This window comes from Micromesistius poutassou (assembly GCF_964030765.1).
Source record: "Micromesistius poutassou genome assembly, chromosome: 2".
Taxonomy (NCBI): Eukaryota; Metazoa; Chordata; class Actinopteri; order Gadiformes; family Gadidae; genus Micromesistius; species Micromesistius poutassou.
Genome location: NC_140272.1, coordinates 21152812 through 21171385, shown reverse-complemented (window position 1 = coordinate 21171385; position 18574 = coordinate 21152812). Strand labels below are relative to the sequence as shown.

The window sequence follows — 18574 nt, the reverse complement described above, 5'->3', positions numbered from 1 at the left end:
CTTGCTTTCATGTGAGTGAGTTGTGGGGGGGGGGGGGGGGGGGGGGGGGCTATGAGGAGGATACCACCAACATATTTAAATAAATCAAAAGGTGTTGCCGTCTTAAAATAGCCAGTGGCATGAAGATGGAACAATAATTGTTCACTTTCGGACATTGTTCATATGACGTCATGGAGTTTCTTTGGGAGTGGGAGTTAACTTTGACAAACATAAAGTAGGCAGGACAAAGTGGTTACCAGGGCAGTTTCTGTAAGGACTCCCCCTCACTGTTTGGGAAACTTGATTGAGGATATCCTCTAAATGATTGCTTCAATTGTCAAAACGCGTTCAATGTTTTTTAAGTCTTCCTTCCTTAACCAATGGAAGGTGTACTTTAGGTCATGTCTACTTTTTACAAAGATTCATTCAATGTTGTTTAACATGATTTATCCTGTACACACAACGGTATTAATACTGATTAACAGGATAAGGGACAAAAGGTGCCTAAGCAGATATACAGGTTACACAGGCTATAATCCATGTTACCCTTACCTCCGATTCCAAACAAGTCTTAGCTATTAGGTGAGATGGATGTTAATGCATAACATTTTACGGTTAGGGATTTGCTGTCATGATCATATTGTCCTTTATTTGAGATGGTTGAGTGTTCTGCTCAAAGAAGCCGTCAAGGTGCTAATTAACCAATTGACCTGTCGCTAAGCTCCGCCCTTAGAATGCAGATGAGCCAATGACATTCCAGCCTCAACTATACTCAGACATCGGCTCGGACATTTCCATTGAAAACAACAGGGAGGAGGCATAATATAACAATTAATGGTGGATTTATGTTGTTTGTGTAAAAAAAAAATAAACATGGTCAAACAATGTGCTTGGGGAACATGTAACACGGACAATCTCCTGAGAGGCTGCAGAATGGGGTAGCCTATATTTCATCCCTTTTCCCAAGTCACAACGGGACAAGAAAAAGTGTCTAATGTGGATCAGACTGTGCGGCAGGTCAGAATTTCGAATTTCGATTGATCCTGGAAGAAATTAAATCCTTTTTCGCCCAAATCTTCTCCAAAATCTCCCTTGATATACTGTCCGCTGACATTTTTCCATATGTTTTTGTTATCGAGTCTGGTTTGTTTGTCCGAGTTCGTCCTGGTAACGACGGGGGGCGTGACTTAGCAACAGGTCAATTAACAAAGTGTCAAAGGAAAAGCCCTTATTTTAGGGAGGAATCATCCAGTTTCTTATTGTTATAAATATGTGATGTTTTGGACACACTGGTTAAAATATCACATTGTGATCATTCTAGTAGATATTCTGATGTCTGAGATATATATGATGTCTAAACTGGTCAAGTACTACATAGCACTGTTGTCTGTGTCAGTATATAGGAGTCAGATATGCACCTCTACATTTCATTTTGTTGAGCAATGTGATACATCATTAACATTTACTTCTCAAATCAATGTATTTATTGTGGGAATTATCATATTAACAACGATTTGTGTTTCATTCAGCCTTCAGTGATAACAGATATTAAAATGTTGTAATATTGACACAAATCCAACCCATTGCACAACTTTATCAGATGCAGACCTCAGCCTGGGCCGATTTTGTCCTTGAGGTCGTCCTTTTGACCTGGGCTTTGAGGGTCCACACCCAGTCTAAGTATATAGTGTGGGAGCCCGAGCCAGGTCGAGGGAGGTAGAGTGTTTGGGGGACCGCCCCGGTAGACAGATATTGTCTGTGCTAACGTCTCAGGGCATTCCAGTGTTTCCTGTCTTTGCACGCTGTGAGGCAAACAATAGTCCCAGGGGTGTCGACTGCCTGGAGAAGAGTGTGTCAACAGCATGATCAGTACAGTACAGTACACTACAGACACACACACACGCACAAGCACGCACTCACACACATGCACACACACAGTCTACACTGTCTAGCCCTGGTCAGGCCTACTTGGCCTCCTGTGGGCGTCCCTGATGGAAGAGAGACTTGGCAGCACCAGACCTGTCCCATGAAAGAAGCCGCACTGCGTGTCTGGCAGCCATTATCCGACCTGACAGGCAGGTTGGCCAGGAAGCTATAGGGGTGAACAAGGGGCGGAAAGTCTGGAGGGGGGGGGTCAAACTTGTCATGCACTTGAGATACTGCTCCATAAGGGTAGGGTAAGGTGATTGAGGGCGGGGGTATTGCTGTACAGTGGTTCTCCTTCCTATTTGCCCCATGGTGTCCTCTCCCTAATGTCTACCAGATGGGATCAGGCAGATTACTGCTGACGGCTTTGACACAACACTTTATGCCAGAGATGGATTCTGAGGTTATATCCTGTGCTGAGATGTGGCTAACTTTTATTAGAAATCCCTGCAGTCAGAGAAGAGCGTTCCAAGCATTGTTTCGTCCCACCTGGACACATACAAAAAAAACGACAGTTTCTAATAAACCCTTGTTCCATCATTTGTTTATCAGGCCGGGTTTGACAGGGCTTTGGTCGTTCTTGAAGTCAGATATAGAATCAACACGTCCCTGGTTGATATCCACGGTGGTACTTACCTGGGGCCCCAGAGGGACAGCCTTGATGGGGTCAACAATTCAAGCCTTTCTTCCTTCCTGTCCTGCTATGACATCTTCCTGCCTCATGGACCTCTGAGAGCCATCCACTGCAGGTCCATTGGGGCCCTCCTCCCCCCAGGCCACACTGGACAGGCTAGCATATGGTAGCTTATATCAGAGTGTAGAACCGACAAGTGGGGAAATTAATAAATAAGACCGCAAGGATCGGTGATGCACGGATCAAATATGCCCAGATGAGGTATCTCTAACCATTACTTCATGGGTGATTTAGAAAATTGTGAATGTGATTTAAAGGAAATATGTTGACACGTACTTAAACGCCCCTGTTGTTTGCGGTTACAGCTGAGCATGTGACGTGTGTAACATGGCAGATTATGGGGGACCTTTATGGACATTCCTGAACCAGGGAAGTGATAAATCATTAATCGCTCACATCAACATACTTCAACATACATGCATAAATGTACACTGCACATGCATTGAACAAATATCATTTATATGATACTATATTAATACAGAGTTTGATCAACATAAAATATTACTTCTACTGCTACTACTACTATATGACGACAACTACTTCTAATACAAATAATAGTTATTATAATAATAATCATTATTGTTAAATATATTACGTTTATAATACGTTTTATAATATTATTTTACATACATGCTCATACCCTTCCTCCTTTTATGCTGGAGTGATCTATGGCATATCAGCAGCTGTGTTTGTCTGGAAACAGGGTGTGAAGTGATATTAGCTGTGACTGATTAGCAACACATGTAGGACCACGACCCGAGAGATTTAGGAGTTGAGACAAGTTGTGTCACGTCAAAGAGCCAGAACACTCACTATACCTACAGAGAAAAACAGTTATTCACAACCTCTCTCCATTCACTGTCCATCTAGTGGGTATACCAGACAAGGTGAGGCATTTTGTCAAGTTTGCACAGCCAGTATAAAGGGACACTTATAACACAGTTTTTTGGCTACGACACTTGAAAGGAAACTCTGCCTTTTCTGTTGTAATGTTAATCTTGCTGGGCAGAAGTCCAGCAGTGTGATACACTTTCTCTGACCATGATCACCCCCATGGGCAAAAACCAATCACCACAACAGCCCCTGCTCGCTTAATTTCTTTCCTGTTTTGCCTTTTATACATTTTTAAACCCACTGGCTGGTTTGAGTCCGAGTCTGAGTGATTCATCCTTAACTCACTGGGCCCCTCTGTGTCTCACTGCCTGGAAGAGGATTCCTGTAGTTGGGAAGCCGTACATACATTTCAGAGAGAAACCCCACTGTGAGAAAGATTCATTAGTTCCTGGTTGGAGATTCCTTGGTATTGCCAAAAGGAAAAGGAACATCTGTATTGGAATTCCCCATGAACCTCCCCAAACCACCACCTAGAGATACAACACAATGAACCCAAACCACCACCCAAACTACCACCTAGAGATACAACACAATGAACAACCTCCCAACCAAACCACCACCTAGCATTACAACACAATGAAAAACCTCCCCACCACCCAAACCACCACCTAGCAATACAACACAATGAACAACCTCCCCACCACCCAAACCACCACCTAGAGATACAACACAATGCAGAACCTCCCCACTACCCAAACCACCAACTAGAGATACAACTAAATGAACCTCCCCACCACCGGAACCGCCACCTAGAGATAGAACACAATGAACAACCTCCCCACCACCTAGAGATACAACACAATGAACAACCTCCCCACCACCCAAACCACCACGTAGAGATACAACACAATGAACAACCTCCCCAGCACCCAAACCACCACCTAGAGATACAACACAATGCAGAACCTCCCCACCACCCAAACCACCACCTAGAGATACAACACAATCAACAACATCCCCAGAACCCAAACCCTAGAGATACAATACAATAAACAACCTCCCCACCACCTAAACCACCACCTAGAGATACAACACAATTCACAACCTCCCCACCACCTAGAGATACAACACAATGAACAACCTCCCCACCACCCGAACCACCACCTAGAGATACAACACAATGGTCATGGATACTATTCATAGTTAGCATGACTTATTATTATAGGGTAGGCTCTATGGCCTTGTATAGGCCTACATATACACTACCGTTCAAAAGTTCAGTGTCACCCAGACATTTCATGTTTTCCATGAAAACTCACACACTTTTATTCAAGTTTTCAGCTGTGCTAACATAATTGCACAAGGGTTTTCTAATAATCAATTAGCCTTTTAACCTGATTAGCTAAACAATGTACCATTAGAACACAGGAGTGATGGTGGCTGGAAATGGGCCTCTGTACACCTATGTAGATATTCCATAGAAAATCTGCCATTTCCAGCTAGAATAATCATTTACCATTAACATTGTCATATTAACAAGTGACATTTGAACGGTAGTGTCTATCTCTTTAATTATTGGAATTAAATTATAATTGCGATGTAAAATCTGTTTTCATGATTAAAAAAAAGCCTTTATCCTTTAAAATTATTACAATTTAATCATGTGGCTCTGCAGTGCACAAACAACCCATGGTTGGCCATCTCTCCACACAACACAGTCGTACTGGTTCGTACCAGGCCCAGTGCACTTTACCATGCCCGACCACAAAGTAAGTGGAACCGAGCAAATTACTTGACAACATATTTTATATTCCAAAATATATTTATTTGAAAGGAAAATAAAATAAATGAAAAAATCAAGCAACAACCAGCAAGTCTGTTTTTGAAATAGACCACACCAATCACTGTTGAAGAAAACACAACAGAATCTATGTGGGAATAGTCTTTGTTTTGGTTTTCATGTTCAGTGGTTATCAAACCTCTGTTTGGCTCGGCAAAGATATTCTTTGATTGCCAAAATCATCCCAGTTTTCCGGTTGTGTTAATTTCAGGCCAACGATCAAAGAGCCTTCAATCAGGGTGGAGGGTCTTTGGTCTGAGGGGACTGTGTGATGGTGAATGGTCTGAAGAAGGGTTCTCCAAAGCAGGCTTCACCGCCGACTCAGTCGTAGTGTGTTGCCTCTGTGCATCTTCACACAGTCTCGTCTGTCTTTGACCTGAGGACAAAGCAGAACAGGCTCATCAGTCCTCTTGTGTCTTTATAGGAACACCACTATGTTATTATAAAATTAATTAAACAGGTTTAAATTCGGAAATGCTTCAATTCACAAAGAGGCATAGGCTAGACATATATAGCCTTAATCCATAGTGCAAGTAGGCCTTCTTGCTGTCCTTTAATGATATGCAGTACAATCCAGTGCAATATAATGTCAGTGATGAAGACGCAAATCAAATCCACAGTGCAACACGTCTTCTTATAACATTTCGATAAATTGTTTCTCTATGGGTAACACTTACATAAGACTAAATGTACACAATCAAACAGTCCAATTTGGCCTCATACAAGGACGCATGGAATCATGGTCCAATTTTTTTATTTATCTGTCCAAAAACAATGAAGGTCTGAAATGTATCCACAAAAACCATTGTTCAGTCTATTCTTAATTTATAGCTCACCATTTTCCGCTGGTTACTCAGACAGAAGGTGCAGATGGCTCTGGGGTGTTTGCGCCCCCCGTCCCCTCCCTGGAGCACCGCGCTCAGGCACGGCTCACCGTCCCCCAGCAACAGCACGTTGGCCAGGTGCGAGATGTAACTAGACGCCAAGCGCAGAGTCTCGATCTTTGAGAGCTTTCTGTCCACCGGTTCGGTGGGAATGAGAGTCCGCAACGCGGTAAACGCGCCGTTGACATTCTGGGTACGGTCGCGCTCCCGCGCGTTGGCCGCGTTGCGCTGCTTCACCACCACGCCGCCGCCCAGCGCGCGCCCCACGCGGCGGTGCGCCTCCGTCTCTTCCGAGCAGCAGCCGTAGCTCCGGTCCGAGCTGCTGCCGTCGCTCTCGCTGCGGTCCTCGTCGTCATCGTCCGACAACACGTTTACATCAGCGTGGTAAGAGAAGGCATGCGTCGACACCGGCCTCAGCATGGTGAAAGCCATGTTTGGTTGGGTTGTGTTTCGTTTGTAATCCTGTTGTTGCAAAACTGCATGCAGGCCAAGTAGAAAAAAAGTATAGAAAACTCCCCCTCCCGTCGTTTAGTTGACACATGGAACTGTCCAGTATGCGGCTCTGCATCTCTGGGAGCCTCTTATAGCAGCACCAGTAGCCCCTCAGCTGGGAGGGGAGGGGTCATGGAGGACATGCTGGGAATATCCCGGCCCCCAAAAGTTGTCAAAGGATGATTGACCTTCACCTTCTGCGATAATAGCCAACATGCCACAATAAATAGCTAAAACGGTCAGGTCCAAGCACATCTGAGTGGACCCTATTTGTATTTATTTATTCATGTTTTGTATGTGCAGGTCTTTGCGTTGTGTCTTTGTGTTGCCGGGGGGACCTTATCACACTGAAATGGAATGTCACGATACATTAGCAAATTGAATTGGGTCACTTTGAAACAATAGGCCTATGGTGACACTGATAAAAGAAGGCACCACGTTGGAACCTTCCGCACTGTCCAGGCTCCTGTTCAGACCGGGCTCATCTCTCCATGATGATCCTCACCCTGTCTCTGATGGAGGCTGCAGAGAAATGCACTTTCGCTGTGGAGACGCAGCAAATGGCTTCCAGATTGACTGGGGATCTGAGGAGGATAGAAGGTACGGCAAAGAGAGAGCGACAGAGACAGTGCAGAGAGAAAGTGAGTGCAGAGAGAGTGACTCTATGTACAAAGGTGCCAGTTTTCACAAACACCCTAACAAACACACAACACAACAGGGGGGGGGTCACAGGCCTGGAGTGACCCCACCCCCCCCCTCCGGCTCAGCTGTACCAACAACAGTGACCCGGGCTCATAAAGAGGAGGACACTGTGGGGTGTTTAGCGCGCCCAGAGCACACCAAGCGCTCCTCCCAACACACGTCACCGTGGAGGAATGCCCTTAAACACCCTGTAGAGGGGATCACCCCTGATGGACTGTGTGTGTTTTTGTGTGTGTGCGCACATTTGTGCTTGTGTCTGCACACGTGTGTACGTGTACGTGTGGGCCTCTTCGTGTGTGCGTGTGCCCGGGGAGCAGGTGGGGGTTTCAGGTGCCTCGCTCAAAGACACCTCATCCATGGATGAGGACGTAGGAGAGTGCTGCACAACTACTCTCCCCGTCCATTTTTTGCCTCCCAGTCGGGATTCGGGATTCCTCCGGTTGCCGGTCCAACTCCTTAACCAGTAGGATGCCCCATTATAACATTACATGTGCCCCATTATAACATTACATGTGCCCCATTATAACATTACATGTGCCCCATTATAACATTACATGTGAGAGAATCTCTAGTGAGAGCACCAATATTCAGCACCAATATTCAATAACAACATTCTTACACTTCTGTTACATATTACTTTCAACATGGAAGTCATAACATTTTCAATCTCAGTGTAACATTTAAGTTTAAACATTACTACTCCCATAACACATTCTGCATTGTCAATCTCATAATATAAATTAATTTCAGAAGAACATTCATTTCATTCTTTCATTTCATATTTTTCTTACACCCTCCAGTATTTCAATATAACAGGCATATTCAATGCCAATGCTAGCCGTCAGCGCAGCCGTTAGATTTAGAAGTCTGTGACAGAATGTGTTTAGCGCTACTGTGCTGCTCTGACGTCATGACTTGTGACCCTCAACTTTCGAAAACGAAAAGGAAATTAAATATTTGTTCTACTTTATTTCGGGCAAAAGTAATCGCCTATGCTAGTAATTTGTTAAAATTTATTTTAGGATTATTTGATTTTTTTTTTTTTAATGTCTATTCGTACACCTGGTACTTTTTACCTTTTAGGAAATCTCCCAGCCTTCTTGGAACTCCCCCTTTTGGCCGGTCCCACTCAGAATTCTGAGAGTACACCGAGTTCAGTGAGGCAAACAAAAACAAAAATGGCTGCGCCCGTAAAGATAATTATTTTCTTTGTATTTGTACCACGTTGGTCATTTTAATGTTGATTTTAAATATTCTTACACACTTGATTACATTGCTACTTTATTACAGTCACCAATTTATGCATTGCACAGTCTTGCTGTGTAAAGTTACAATGTAAAGTTGTTTGTTTTCGAGCTGGTTTGCTAAAGAGGCTAATGTAGCTAACAATAACAACGACTAGCCAATGACATGACATGATCACAAAGACAAACGGGAATGCTGTTGCTAAGTGCTACGAGACAGGAAATTACGTCACAAGTGCAACTCGTAAGGCTGTAAGAGGCTTCTGGAACACACCATAAAAACACTTTATGGTGCACTTTATGTATTTATGTATTTTTGGTTTTATTATTGGTTAACACAATAAACTAATCTTTGTGTTGTAAGTACATTGACTTTTGACTTGCATTAATGAAATTAGTCTCATCAGTGTAAGCTACAATACACATGTAGTAGTGGTGAGCAGTAGGCAGAGGATGTAGCAAAAGCAAAAACTTCAGAAGTGTGTGGTGCTTAGTCAGTGATACTTAATAAAGTTTCAAATTCAGTGCCTCCCTGATATTCTGAGGACAAGCCCTAAGACTTGGAGAATACACATTACATCTGAATCGATAAGTCAAACATTAAAGTAAGCTGTTTTACTTGCGTGTTCTATTGAGAAGGCTAACCATGCAAAATAGTGTAGCTATTCCCAATGCTATCATAGGCAATCATGGGTGTTTACAAATGTATTTGAGGAGTCTGATCACCACACTTTAAAACGTTCAGGGAAGATCTTGTCAGGGTATGCCGCAGTTTTTTTTTATTACATTGTGTGATCAATATGCCAGGGTAAATGCAAAGGGGTGAACATAGCATACATTGAAATTTGCACGGGGGGGGGGGGTATTAATAGAACACATTTCTGTGTGCATATACTGACAATTGCACCAGGGTACAAATAGCATATACTGATAATTGCACCAGGGTACAAATAGCATATACACAGGGACAGGGGCACAGGTGACCAGGGACACAGGTGACCAGGGACACAGGTGACCAGGGAAACAGGTGACGAGAGACACAGCAGACGAGGGACACAGCAGACGAGGGACACAGCAGACGAGGGACACAGGTGACCAGGGACACAGGCCGGTGGGTTTGACAAGCTACGGAATCATGAGCACTCATCATGAGCACGAGCATGAGTTCTGGAAAACTAAGTGGTGTTTTATATCGCTTACTGTCACATCACAGCAAAGATCTTTTTCAGTTACTACTAATCTACTACTATTGGCATGTTTAAATGAACCTCACAGTGTGTTTTTGAAATCCTGCAATGATTTAAGACCCATGCATAACCCATTATTTAGACCTACCCAATATGAGGGATTACAGTAAACAATATATTAAAGTAAATGATGATTGACTTTTGGTTTTAGGGTTATCTATGAGATATACTTTTTGATACAATACAATTTGAGGGAAGCAAGGTAGAGCCCTTACAGTAGCAACACTATTATCTTTCAGTTGACCCTGTCGCGTGACCCCGAGATAAAGCCCGACCTCCCCCCGCCCCACACCAGCAGACACTGATCATCTTACAGCGGCTCTCTACAATCTGAGCCGTCCAAACAGGTGGCCGAGTCCGTCTGTCTGTTCACCCTCGGTTCAAAAGTTGAACAAATGGTCGCAGCCCCACACTCTCCTCCCCTCTTCACCTCTGGTTGGAAGCGTATCTCAGACCTATCTCCATAAAATGCTCGACCGCTGAGGCCAAAGGATCCGGGGTCTGGTTTATTAGTCATCATAATGGGATCCTTCGGGCCAGAGTGTGAGAATGACACACATGGCTCCAATTTTCCTATTTTTCCTTGGTTTCCACGTGAGGTTGTAATGGGTGACATCAGAGCCAAAGTCAACATCTCAGAGCCAACTTTAGACTAGTAGGAAGCAAGCAGCAGGTGCGTGGTGATCTCCTAGCGGATGAGCTGCTGTGTTATCTTCGTCCCCTAAGACTGCCCCCCATCCCACGGGACCCCCCCCCCCACCCCCATCTCCTCCCAACCCCCAAAGGATCCACAGCAACCCCAGCGCCGTCACCACAGGAAGTCTACTTGCACGCGATGATACATCTCTGTGATACATTTCTTTTCCTCTACAGCTGCAGGCTCCAACAGCTCCCGTTCCACCCTCTTCCTTCTCTGCGTCACCTGAGATCAACTCCCAGCCCCTCATGTTAACCCCTCAGCGGGTTACACTGGAGCTCTGGTCAGTGCAGGAGACATCTACCGATTGGCCCTAAGTGAACCAGTCCATCAGGAAGGTTTAGATAAGAGACGGTAAAAGGGCCATCCATTCTCGTGCTTTCCAGTGCTTTTGGAGGACAGCATCGCTGTTATATGGAATGACAATGTGCACTCCTTTGTTCATTGTGGACATGTTGTAATTTTGTACATGCGGTAAAGTCGTCAAGGTAGCCATATACCTTTCAAATGTCTAAAGGGTAAGGTAATGTTGTGTGTTACAAAGGTACACAGTCACTACTAATGATTCATTACATTTTTGATTCCTCTATGAATCCATTCCTTTTCTATAAATTATTGTTATGTTAATATTATAATCAATTACCATTTTTATGGGCATTTAGTTACCAGAGACCAACCGTATCTTACATATGCTTGCTTATTCTGAACAGAAGCCATTAAAAAATAAACAATTTAATTTCAAAGATTTGATAATTTCTTACTTTTGGAATTTTGTAATCTTAAGTAGAGAACATCAATCACAATTTTTGACTCGATTCATGGATGATCAAACTTGTAATTGCTACAAATTCTGTTGACCACACGGTATACATGGTGTCTGTGTTTGTTGGCTTAGCCCCATTCACTCATGCATGCGTGAGTACATGTGTTTTCCATGAATTGCATTGCATTGTGTCTGAAAATAGTATTTCCCCATCTCCCCAGTCGTCCACAGAGTTGCATAGTTGCTTATCCCCTAAGGGCCGATGTGGCTGGGGGCCAGGTTGAACCAGGGGCCCGGGTTCTCATGACACCTGACCCAGAGAACATCCTGTCTGCTCTACAGAGGGGCCAAAATGGGTGCCAGTAGGGGACACTTGGACACCCAGAACAGGTGTGGGTCGAGATACTGTCCACCACTATGTGCCCTGCCAAGGTGGGCCGATGAATTAATGCAGGAAGCTCAGACCTACAATTGAAATGTGCTGCGGGAATTGAGTGAAGGATTGATCCACATTTGAGTGTAGGACTGTAGGACTTTTATCATGAGGATTCAAATTTTCTACATGAAGTTATATTGTGTTAAATAGAGTGTCAATATTGTTTTTACATGCAAAATAAAAAAAATAAGATCTGATAGTATATATTAGGTCTGACAAGTTTATGTTTACGTGTGAAATTGGTTGAAGATAGTTAACAGGTAGACTGAGGTAGATGAAAGAAGCAATACAGATTGCATACTGTTCATTTCCAGCATTCACATGTTATTAGCATAACATTGTTTTATGACTAGACTGAGGTTATTCTGGAGCTCTGAAGTGGTTTCAGGTTTGGCTCCCCCTGTCGGCAACAAGATGAAGTGCAGTTATAAAACGGCTAGTTATTTTTTCTGAAATAATCTTTTGATAGCTGTATTTTGTCGAAAGATATCCTTGAATTTTTTTTTAGGATATAGCCTATTATGGTAACATATTGTGAAAATTATGAAATGCTAGGTGGAGGGTGGGTTATAGTCATAGACAGGTACAGAGACAATGAAGAAAACAATCGTATTTAATAAATAATGAAGAATTACAATTTGAATAAGTTCTAAATCAAGTATAAATAGTCTTTTAACTGGACAGGTAGTTCAGAGCTAGCTGCTTCAATAAAACAATATTTCATCTTGTGCATAGATTCATAGGGGAAAAAACACTTTTCGGTAATTATTTAAATGTTCTTTATCATAATCATCACCAAATTGAAGGAATACTCTGTTTCAGAAATATATTAACCTTTCCCTTATGTTCTTAACAAAAAAAATCGAATTATGTTTCTTATAAATACATGTGAAATTCAGAAATGCATAAACAATAAATAAACATCTAAATTCGTCAACAAATACTTAAATAACTTAATAAATACGAAATTAATTAGGAATAAATTAGGAAGTGTCTCAAATAATTTAAGAGCTAGGTGGTATACAAAATAATACTTAAATGCAAATTATTGCAATTGAATTAATACAAACAATACAAAAATATTTATGTGTGTGTTCAATACTTGCATCGTCATGAATTCATATTCATATTTTATTTACTATTTGAATTCGAAACAAAACCATCTAGTCAAGATTATTGCTGCTCTCATAAGGCAGAAAGAGTTAGAAAAATGCATGCATGTGGGCATCGATAAGCGCAACAAGTGACCAGCGAGTCTGAAGGCCTCCCCCAGCCTGTCCACCTCACTTAGGTTCAATTCAGTCCTAAAAAAAATGTTTTACAAAAGTGATGAAGTGTCAGTCGTCGGAGCCGCACTCGTCTGGCGTGCCGTCACTCTTGTAGCAGGCCGACTCGTAGTGCTTGTTCAGGTAGGACTTGAGCGCAAAGCTCTTGTGGCAGCGCTTGCAGGCGTAGTGCTTGAAGGCAGAGTGCGTCTGCATGTGAGCGCGCAGGTTGGAGCGGTCGGCGAAGGCCTTGCCGCAGTGGGCGCACGCGAAGGGCTTCTCGCCCGTGTGCGAGCGCATGTGGCCCTGCAGCAGCCAGGGCCGGCTGAAGGCCTTGCCACACACGCCGCACTCGTGGCGCAGGTCGTGGGTCAGCATGTGCATGGCCAGCGCGGGCATGGAGACGTAGGCCTTGTGGCAGGTGGGGCACTTCCTGGCCTGCTGGCCGTGCAGGCTGCGGTGCGTCTGCTTGTGGCGGCTCAGATTGGACGAGGTGGCATAGGACTTGCCACACTCGCTGCACGCGTGCCGCCCCTTCAACTTGCCGCTCTTAACTTGGACGTGGCGGTGCTCCTCCTCCTCGGCGTCCTCGTCCAATTGGCGCCCTCCCTTGCGCGGACATCGCTGCTTGATCTGGCGGCGGCGGGAGCGCCCGTCTGAGACCAGAAGGGCGTCGGTGTCACCTCGGCAACCAGCTGCCTCGGCGTCCAATGAGAGGCTGCTGCTGTCGGAGTCTGGGGTGGCGCTGGAGACAGGGCTGTCGGGGTCCTCCATGTCATGGTCTGAGAAGTCCTCCCCGCCGCTGCCCCCTCCAACGACCCCCCCCCCCTGGGGAGTAAGGGGGCCCGGAGGTGAGGCCGGGTGAGTGCTGCCTGGAGGCCGCATCCTTGGGGCCCGGGCACACCGAGGGGAGGGTGTAGTCATGGATGTAGCCTGGAGAGGGAATGAAAAGCCATGTCATATAACAGCATGGACAGGACCTCTCTGACCACACACAGGGACATGGCCTCTGTTGTTCTGAGGCGTGTTAGCAGAGTTCACCTGCACCGTCATCCTGTGACTATAATGCAGTTTGTTGTGATGGAAGGTTGTTGTTTGAGTTTTTCTTTGTATATGTTCTGCTAATCGAAACTCAAGGTTGAAAAGTGATCTTGATATACACAGGCTGGATCAATATGAAACAGTATACAGGAAACCATTTGTGAGTGGCAGGTGGGTGCGCTTTGCAGATTAAATATTAATGGCGTGATCTGTGTGCAGAGCGCTCAAACAGCAACACTAAAAAGCACAATCGTTCCTCTCTCTCAACTAATAGAACAGTGAACCTCATCCATGATGCAGGGCAGGGCAACCCAAACACTGATTCCCTAGTATCGAAATCCTGCAATAAAAGACTAAATGGCTTTAATCAGATCCTCCTCCATGTATAGCATAGAGTGTGTGCTTCATTCAGTGAGCATGAGTATGGTAATGAGGCCGAGTGACAGGTGGGATGTGATTTGGTGATGGAAAGAGTGGGAGGGGATTGGTTGGGAGTGTGATCTTGATCTCAAATAGTATATTGTTGCCCCCCCCCCCCCCCCCCCCGCCCCACACACACACACACACACACACACACACACACAAAGGGAGCCAGACAGCTGGCATCCTAAATCTGGGGACAAATGATCCAACCCAAGCGCAAGCTCTGTGAGAGTCGCGTGCATGTGGGTGTTTGTGTGTGTATGTGTGCGCTTGCGTATTTGTGTGTGTGACTCCCCAACTGCAGAAGCTGCAGCAGCTGAGTAGGACCATCTTATGAAGCTAGATTGTTCCCCAGATTGTACCCCCTAGAGACACACGCACATACACACACCCACACACTCACACACAAACCCACAGCCCCTCCCCAGGCCTGTGGACGTGGTTTACAGCTGAGAGTGTGTATGGTCTATGAATACGTTGCTCATGTTGCGTTTTATTGAATTACCTGCAGCACTCTAGACTTCCAGTCAATAACCATTCTCTCTCTCCCTGGTGCTCTCTCTCTCTCTCTCTCTCTCTCTCTCTCTCTCTCTCTCTCTCTCTCGCCCTATCCTCATCACTCAAAAAGAAAGAGACCAAAGAATTGCCATTGCTCCATCACCTTCCCCTGTCGCCACACGTGTATTGTGTTGCTGCAACCCTAGCCCTCCTGGCTGTCACACATCCTGTAGGATGAGATGGTAGAGAGAGAGAGAGAGAGAGAGAGAGAGAGAGAGAGAGAGAGAGAGATGAAAGGTGGGGGTGAATGGGTGATGATAACAGAGACTCAAGGGCAACTTCCCCATCTAAGGACAAACGGGTCTCTTGTGGTGATCTGCTCTCCTCTCCCCCTCCTTCATCCTGTTCTCTCTGCTGCTCTCACACTCCCCATCACCTCTCTAACGTCCATCCCCTCCAACCAACATTAGCTCCAGCTCCATGTGTCCTCATGTATATATCCAGTGTATCTATCTCTGTGCATGTACACAATGGCACTACAGCCTGGGTGGGTCTGCGGCCGTGTGATCTCTGCTGCTAAGCTGATTGGGAGGCTGTGACCTGAATACTATCAGCCCCCCGGTGGAGTTAGCAAACAAAAGTACGCCAGGCATAGGGTTCGGCAAGCGCGCGCGCGTGTGTGTGCGTGTGTGTGTGTGTGCGTGTGTGTGTTTGTGCGTGTGTGTGCGTGTGTGTGTGTGTGTGTGTGTGTTTGTGCGTGTGTGTGTGCGTGTGTGTGTGTGTGTGTGTGTGTGTGTGTGTGTGTGTGTGTGTGTGTGTGTGTGCATAAGTGGTGGTAGTGAGGGTGGGTGGATGGGTGGGAGGGGGGAAGGGTGAGGAGAGAGGGGGGGGGGTTAAAGGGGTCCGGGGTCACAAAGGAGGATTGAGTCCCACAACAACAATGCAACCCTTCTGTTGGAGTTGTCCTTTTCCCCGTTATTCCTGATCCTGCATCCTGCCCCGCTTCTCCTCAACATCCAAATGTGGATTTTCTGTGCCTAAAATCCACATTGCATCAGTGATGTTCCAAAGACAGCGGAACACCAGAGTGCACCATAACATACACCGTAGCAGAACAATGGAGGCAGAGCGTGCCACACACAAACACACACCAACACATACACACACTGGAAGCCATGTTGACTCACCATTTTCACTCAAGCGGACCGCCAAGTTGGCAGCGGACTCCCGGATGGCATATGTCACTGTGTAAGACCCCGCCGACTCCTGAGGGTAGTAGTTTGAGAAGGACGCATCGTGGACCTTCAACTGTTTCACCAAAAAGGAGCGCGGCATGCTGGTGATGGCTAGGACCGACGCTGCATGGGACAGAAATATGAAGACAAAAAACTGAAACCTGACTTGCACGCTTTGCTGCTAGTTTCAAAAAGGCCAGCACTTTCACCCCAAAAAAACTTGCAACCAAAAAATGGATGCAGAGGTTCTAAACAATGTTTTTTTTCTTTCACCAATCTACTCTGTCAACAGAGTCAGAAAGAAAGAGAGTGAAAGAGAGAGTGTACACAAGAGAAGGAGAGGACAGGAAAGATGGAGAGGCAGCCAGCAGAAAGAAATAAAGAAAGTGGCAGAGAGAGAGAGCGAGAGACAGAGAGTGAGAGAGAGGCAGAGTGATGGCAACGAGCTTCAGACTAGCTGAGCTCAGCACTCTGTCCTCTTATATAGACGGGCTGGAGCCGCTTTAGAATCAGGTGGTGCTGTGGAGGAGGAGGCTGCTTAACATTAATCCATCAAACATCCCCGGGGACAAACATCAAATTACCACGAGCCGTCTGTGCAACCGCCGCCCCTCCTCCCATACCGACCGCACGCCACCGTGCACCCTCTCTCCCCCTCACACACACACACACACACACACACACACACACACACACACACACACACTCCTACACACAGAATGAAAGGATTGCTCGTACATACACACGCACACACACACACACACACACACACACACACACACAGCCAACCCGCTCCCTCCCTCCCTCTCGTTCTTTCTCTCGCTCTCTTCCTCTCTCTCTCTCTCTTGCTCTCTTTCTCTCTCTGTCTCTTGCCCAGGGAAAGGGAGCAGACAATAGCAGTGCAGAAGCACGTGGGTGACACCACACTCAACATCTTGTCCTCTATTGTCTTACAATGAGGTAGCTTACACAAATTCACCCCCCCCACACACACACACACACACACACACACATCAAACCCCAGAGCATCCTTTTTTTTACATCTCAGTTCTCTCCATCCTACTTTTGCTTTTGGATCCGTCTCCCTAACATCAGCTTATCAGGCAAGTTTATCAAAGATAATGCAGAGGAAAATATGTTGTTTATGTTGAGTGCCTCCATCTCCTTATGTCTCACTCTCCTCACTCTCTCTCCAGGGGAGAGAGAGTGAGCAATTGTGTGTGTGTGTGTGTGTGTGTGTGTGTGTTCATATGTGATTGACTATATGTGTTACCATGCCTGTGCTAAGCCTGGACCTTAATACAGACCTTAATATAGTCAATTACAGATGCATGAGGTGTGTTCATGCGGATTACAGACAGGAATCCTCAACATGTTGAAGGGAGAGCAGCACACGGACACAGCAAATATCCGCTCGTTTCTCATCCCCACTGAGTGTCTGTGGCATTTTTATGCCCCTACCTAAGGGTCTCTCTCCATCCCCCACAAAGACCCCTCCCCTCCCCTCCCTCCCCTCCTCAGGCCATCTTGATATGACGGTCCCTGTGGTGACTTCCGCTCTGGGCTCTGACAGGTTGACCCCTGTGTGTTGCAGGGGTCGTGGGGTCAGATTCTAGGCTGGGTCATGGAGTTTGCAGCCTTTACAACGAGTCACTGGCCCCCAGCCCGGCCGGTGGCCCCAGATGGCTCTGAGGACAGATGTAAAGGGTGCAGTTTGGGCCGGATCATAAAAATGAATAACTAACTCAAATGTTTGAAATGCAGACAGACTCTGATGGGCTGAATTGACTGCCTAATATCAGTCAGTGGCTTGTGGGTGAAACCTTTGTATTGGGAATTTACAATTGCAAATATACAGTATTTAAGGTCTTCATAGGACCAAAGCAAATGTGAAAGAAAACGGCCAATATAAAATACATATATAAAAAATATGTGAAAATCTGAATGTCAAAAGCTCTCAGGGACTAAGTTACACACACACACACACACACACACACACACACACACACACACACACAGGGCTGTGTTGGAGCTATCTGATTAAAGGCATTGAACGCAGGCCTGGGGAGATCACAGTCAGAGCTCAGCTCCCAGTGCTTGTTTAGCTGTGATAACTGGGATAATTCCTGCTAATCACATCCAGTCATTACTGATATCCCCTGCCCCCCCCACCGGTTTAAGACAACAACGGAAGCTCCTCTACACGTTGGGGGACTCCTCCACACCGCTCCCGTCTCAGCAGGGGCCGACAGCGAGAGGCAGCTGCAGGCGGAGCTGAATGAGGAGGATTGTCTCTTCTAATCAGCGGTAAGTGAGTGGGTGAGGAAAAGGACAAAAATAAGGGGGAGATGGGTGGGGGGGGTAGGGATATCTC

At 45.6% G+C, this 18574-nt stretch overlaps 2 protein-coding genes across 2 annotated transcripts; both read right to left on the bottom strand.

The window, feature by feature from the left end:
• Positions 1-5374: 5374 nt before the first annotated feature.
• LOC311339433 (transcription factor 15-like) lies at positions 5375-6662 on the bottom strand. Its single transcript, XM_084464824.1, has 2 exons — positions 6110-6662; positions 5375-5649 (listed from the first exon to the last, which is right to left on the bottom strand). Exons 1-2 carry the CDS (start codon positions 6587-6589, stop codon positions 5584-5586), a joined length of 546 nt encoding a protein of 181 aa, XP_084320950.1. The 5' UTR covers positions 6590-6662; the 3' UTR covers positions 5375-5583.
• A 6413-nt stretch (positions 6663-13075) lies between these two features.
• LOC311338253 (transcriptional repressor scratch 2-like) lies at positions 13076-16300 on the bottom strand (the record flags this gene model as incomplete). Its single annotated transcript, XM_084463482.1, is given in 3 exon segments — positions 13076-13831; positions 13833-13936; positions 16153-16300. Coding segments are annotated over 3 exon segments (1008 nt in total).
• Positions 16301-18574: the final 2274 nt, after the last annotated feature.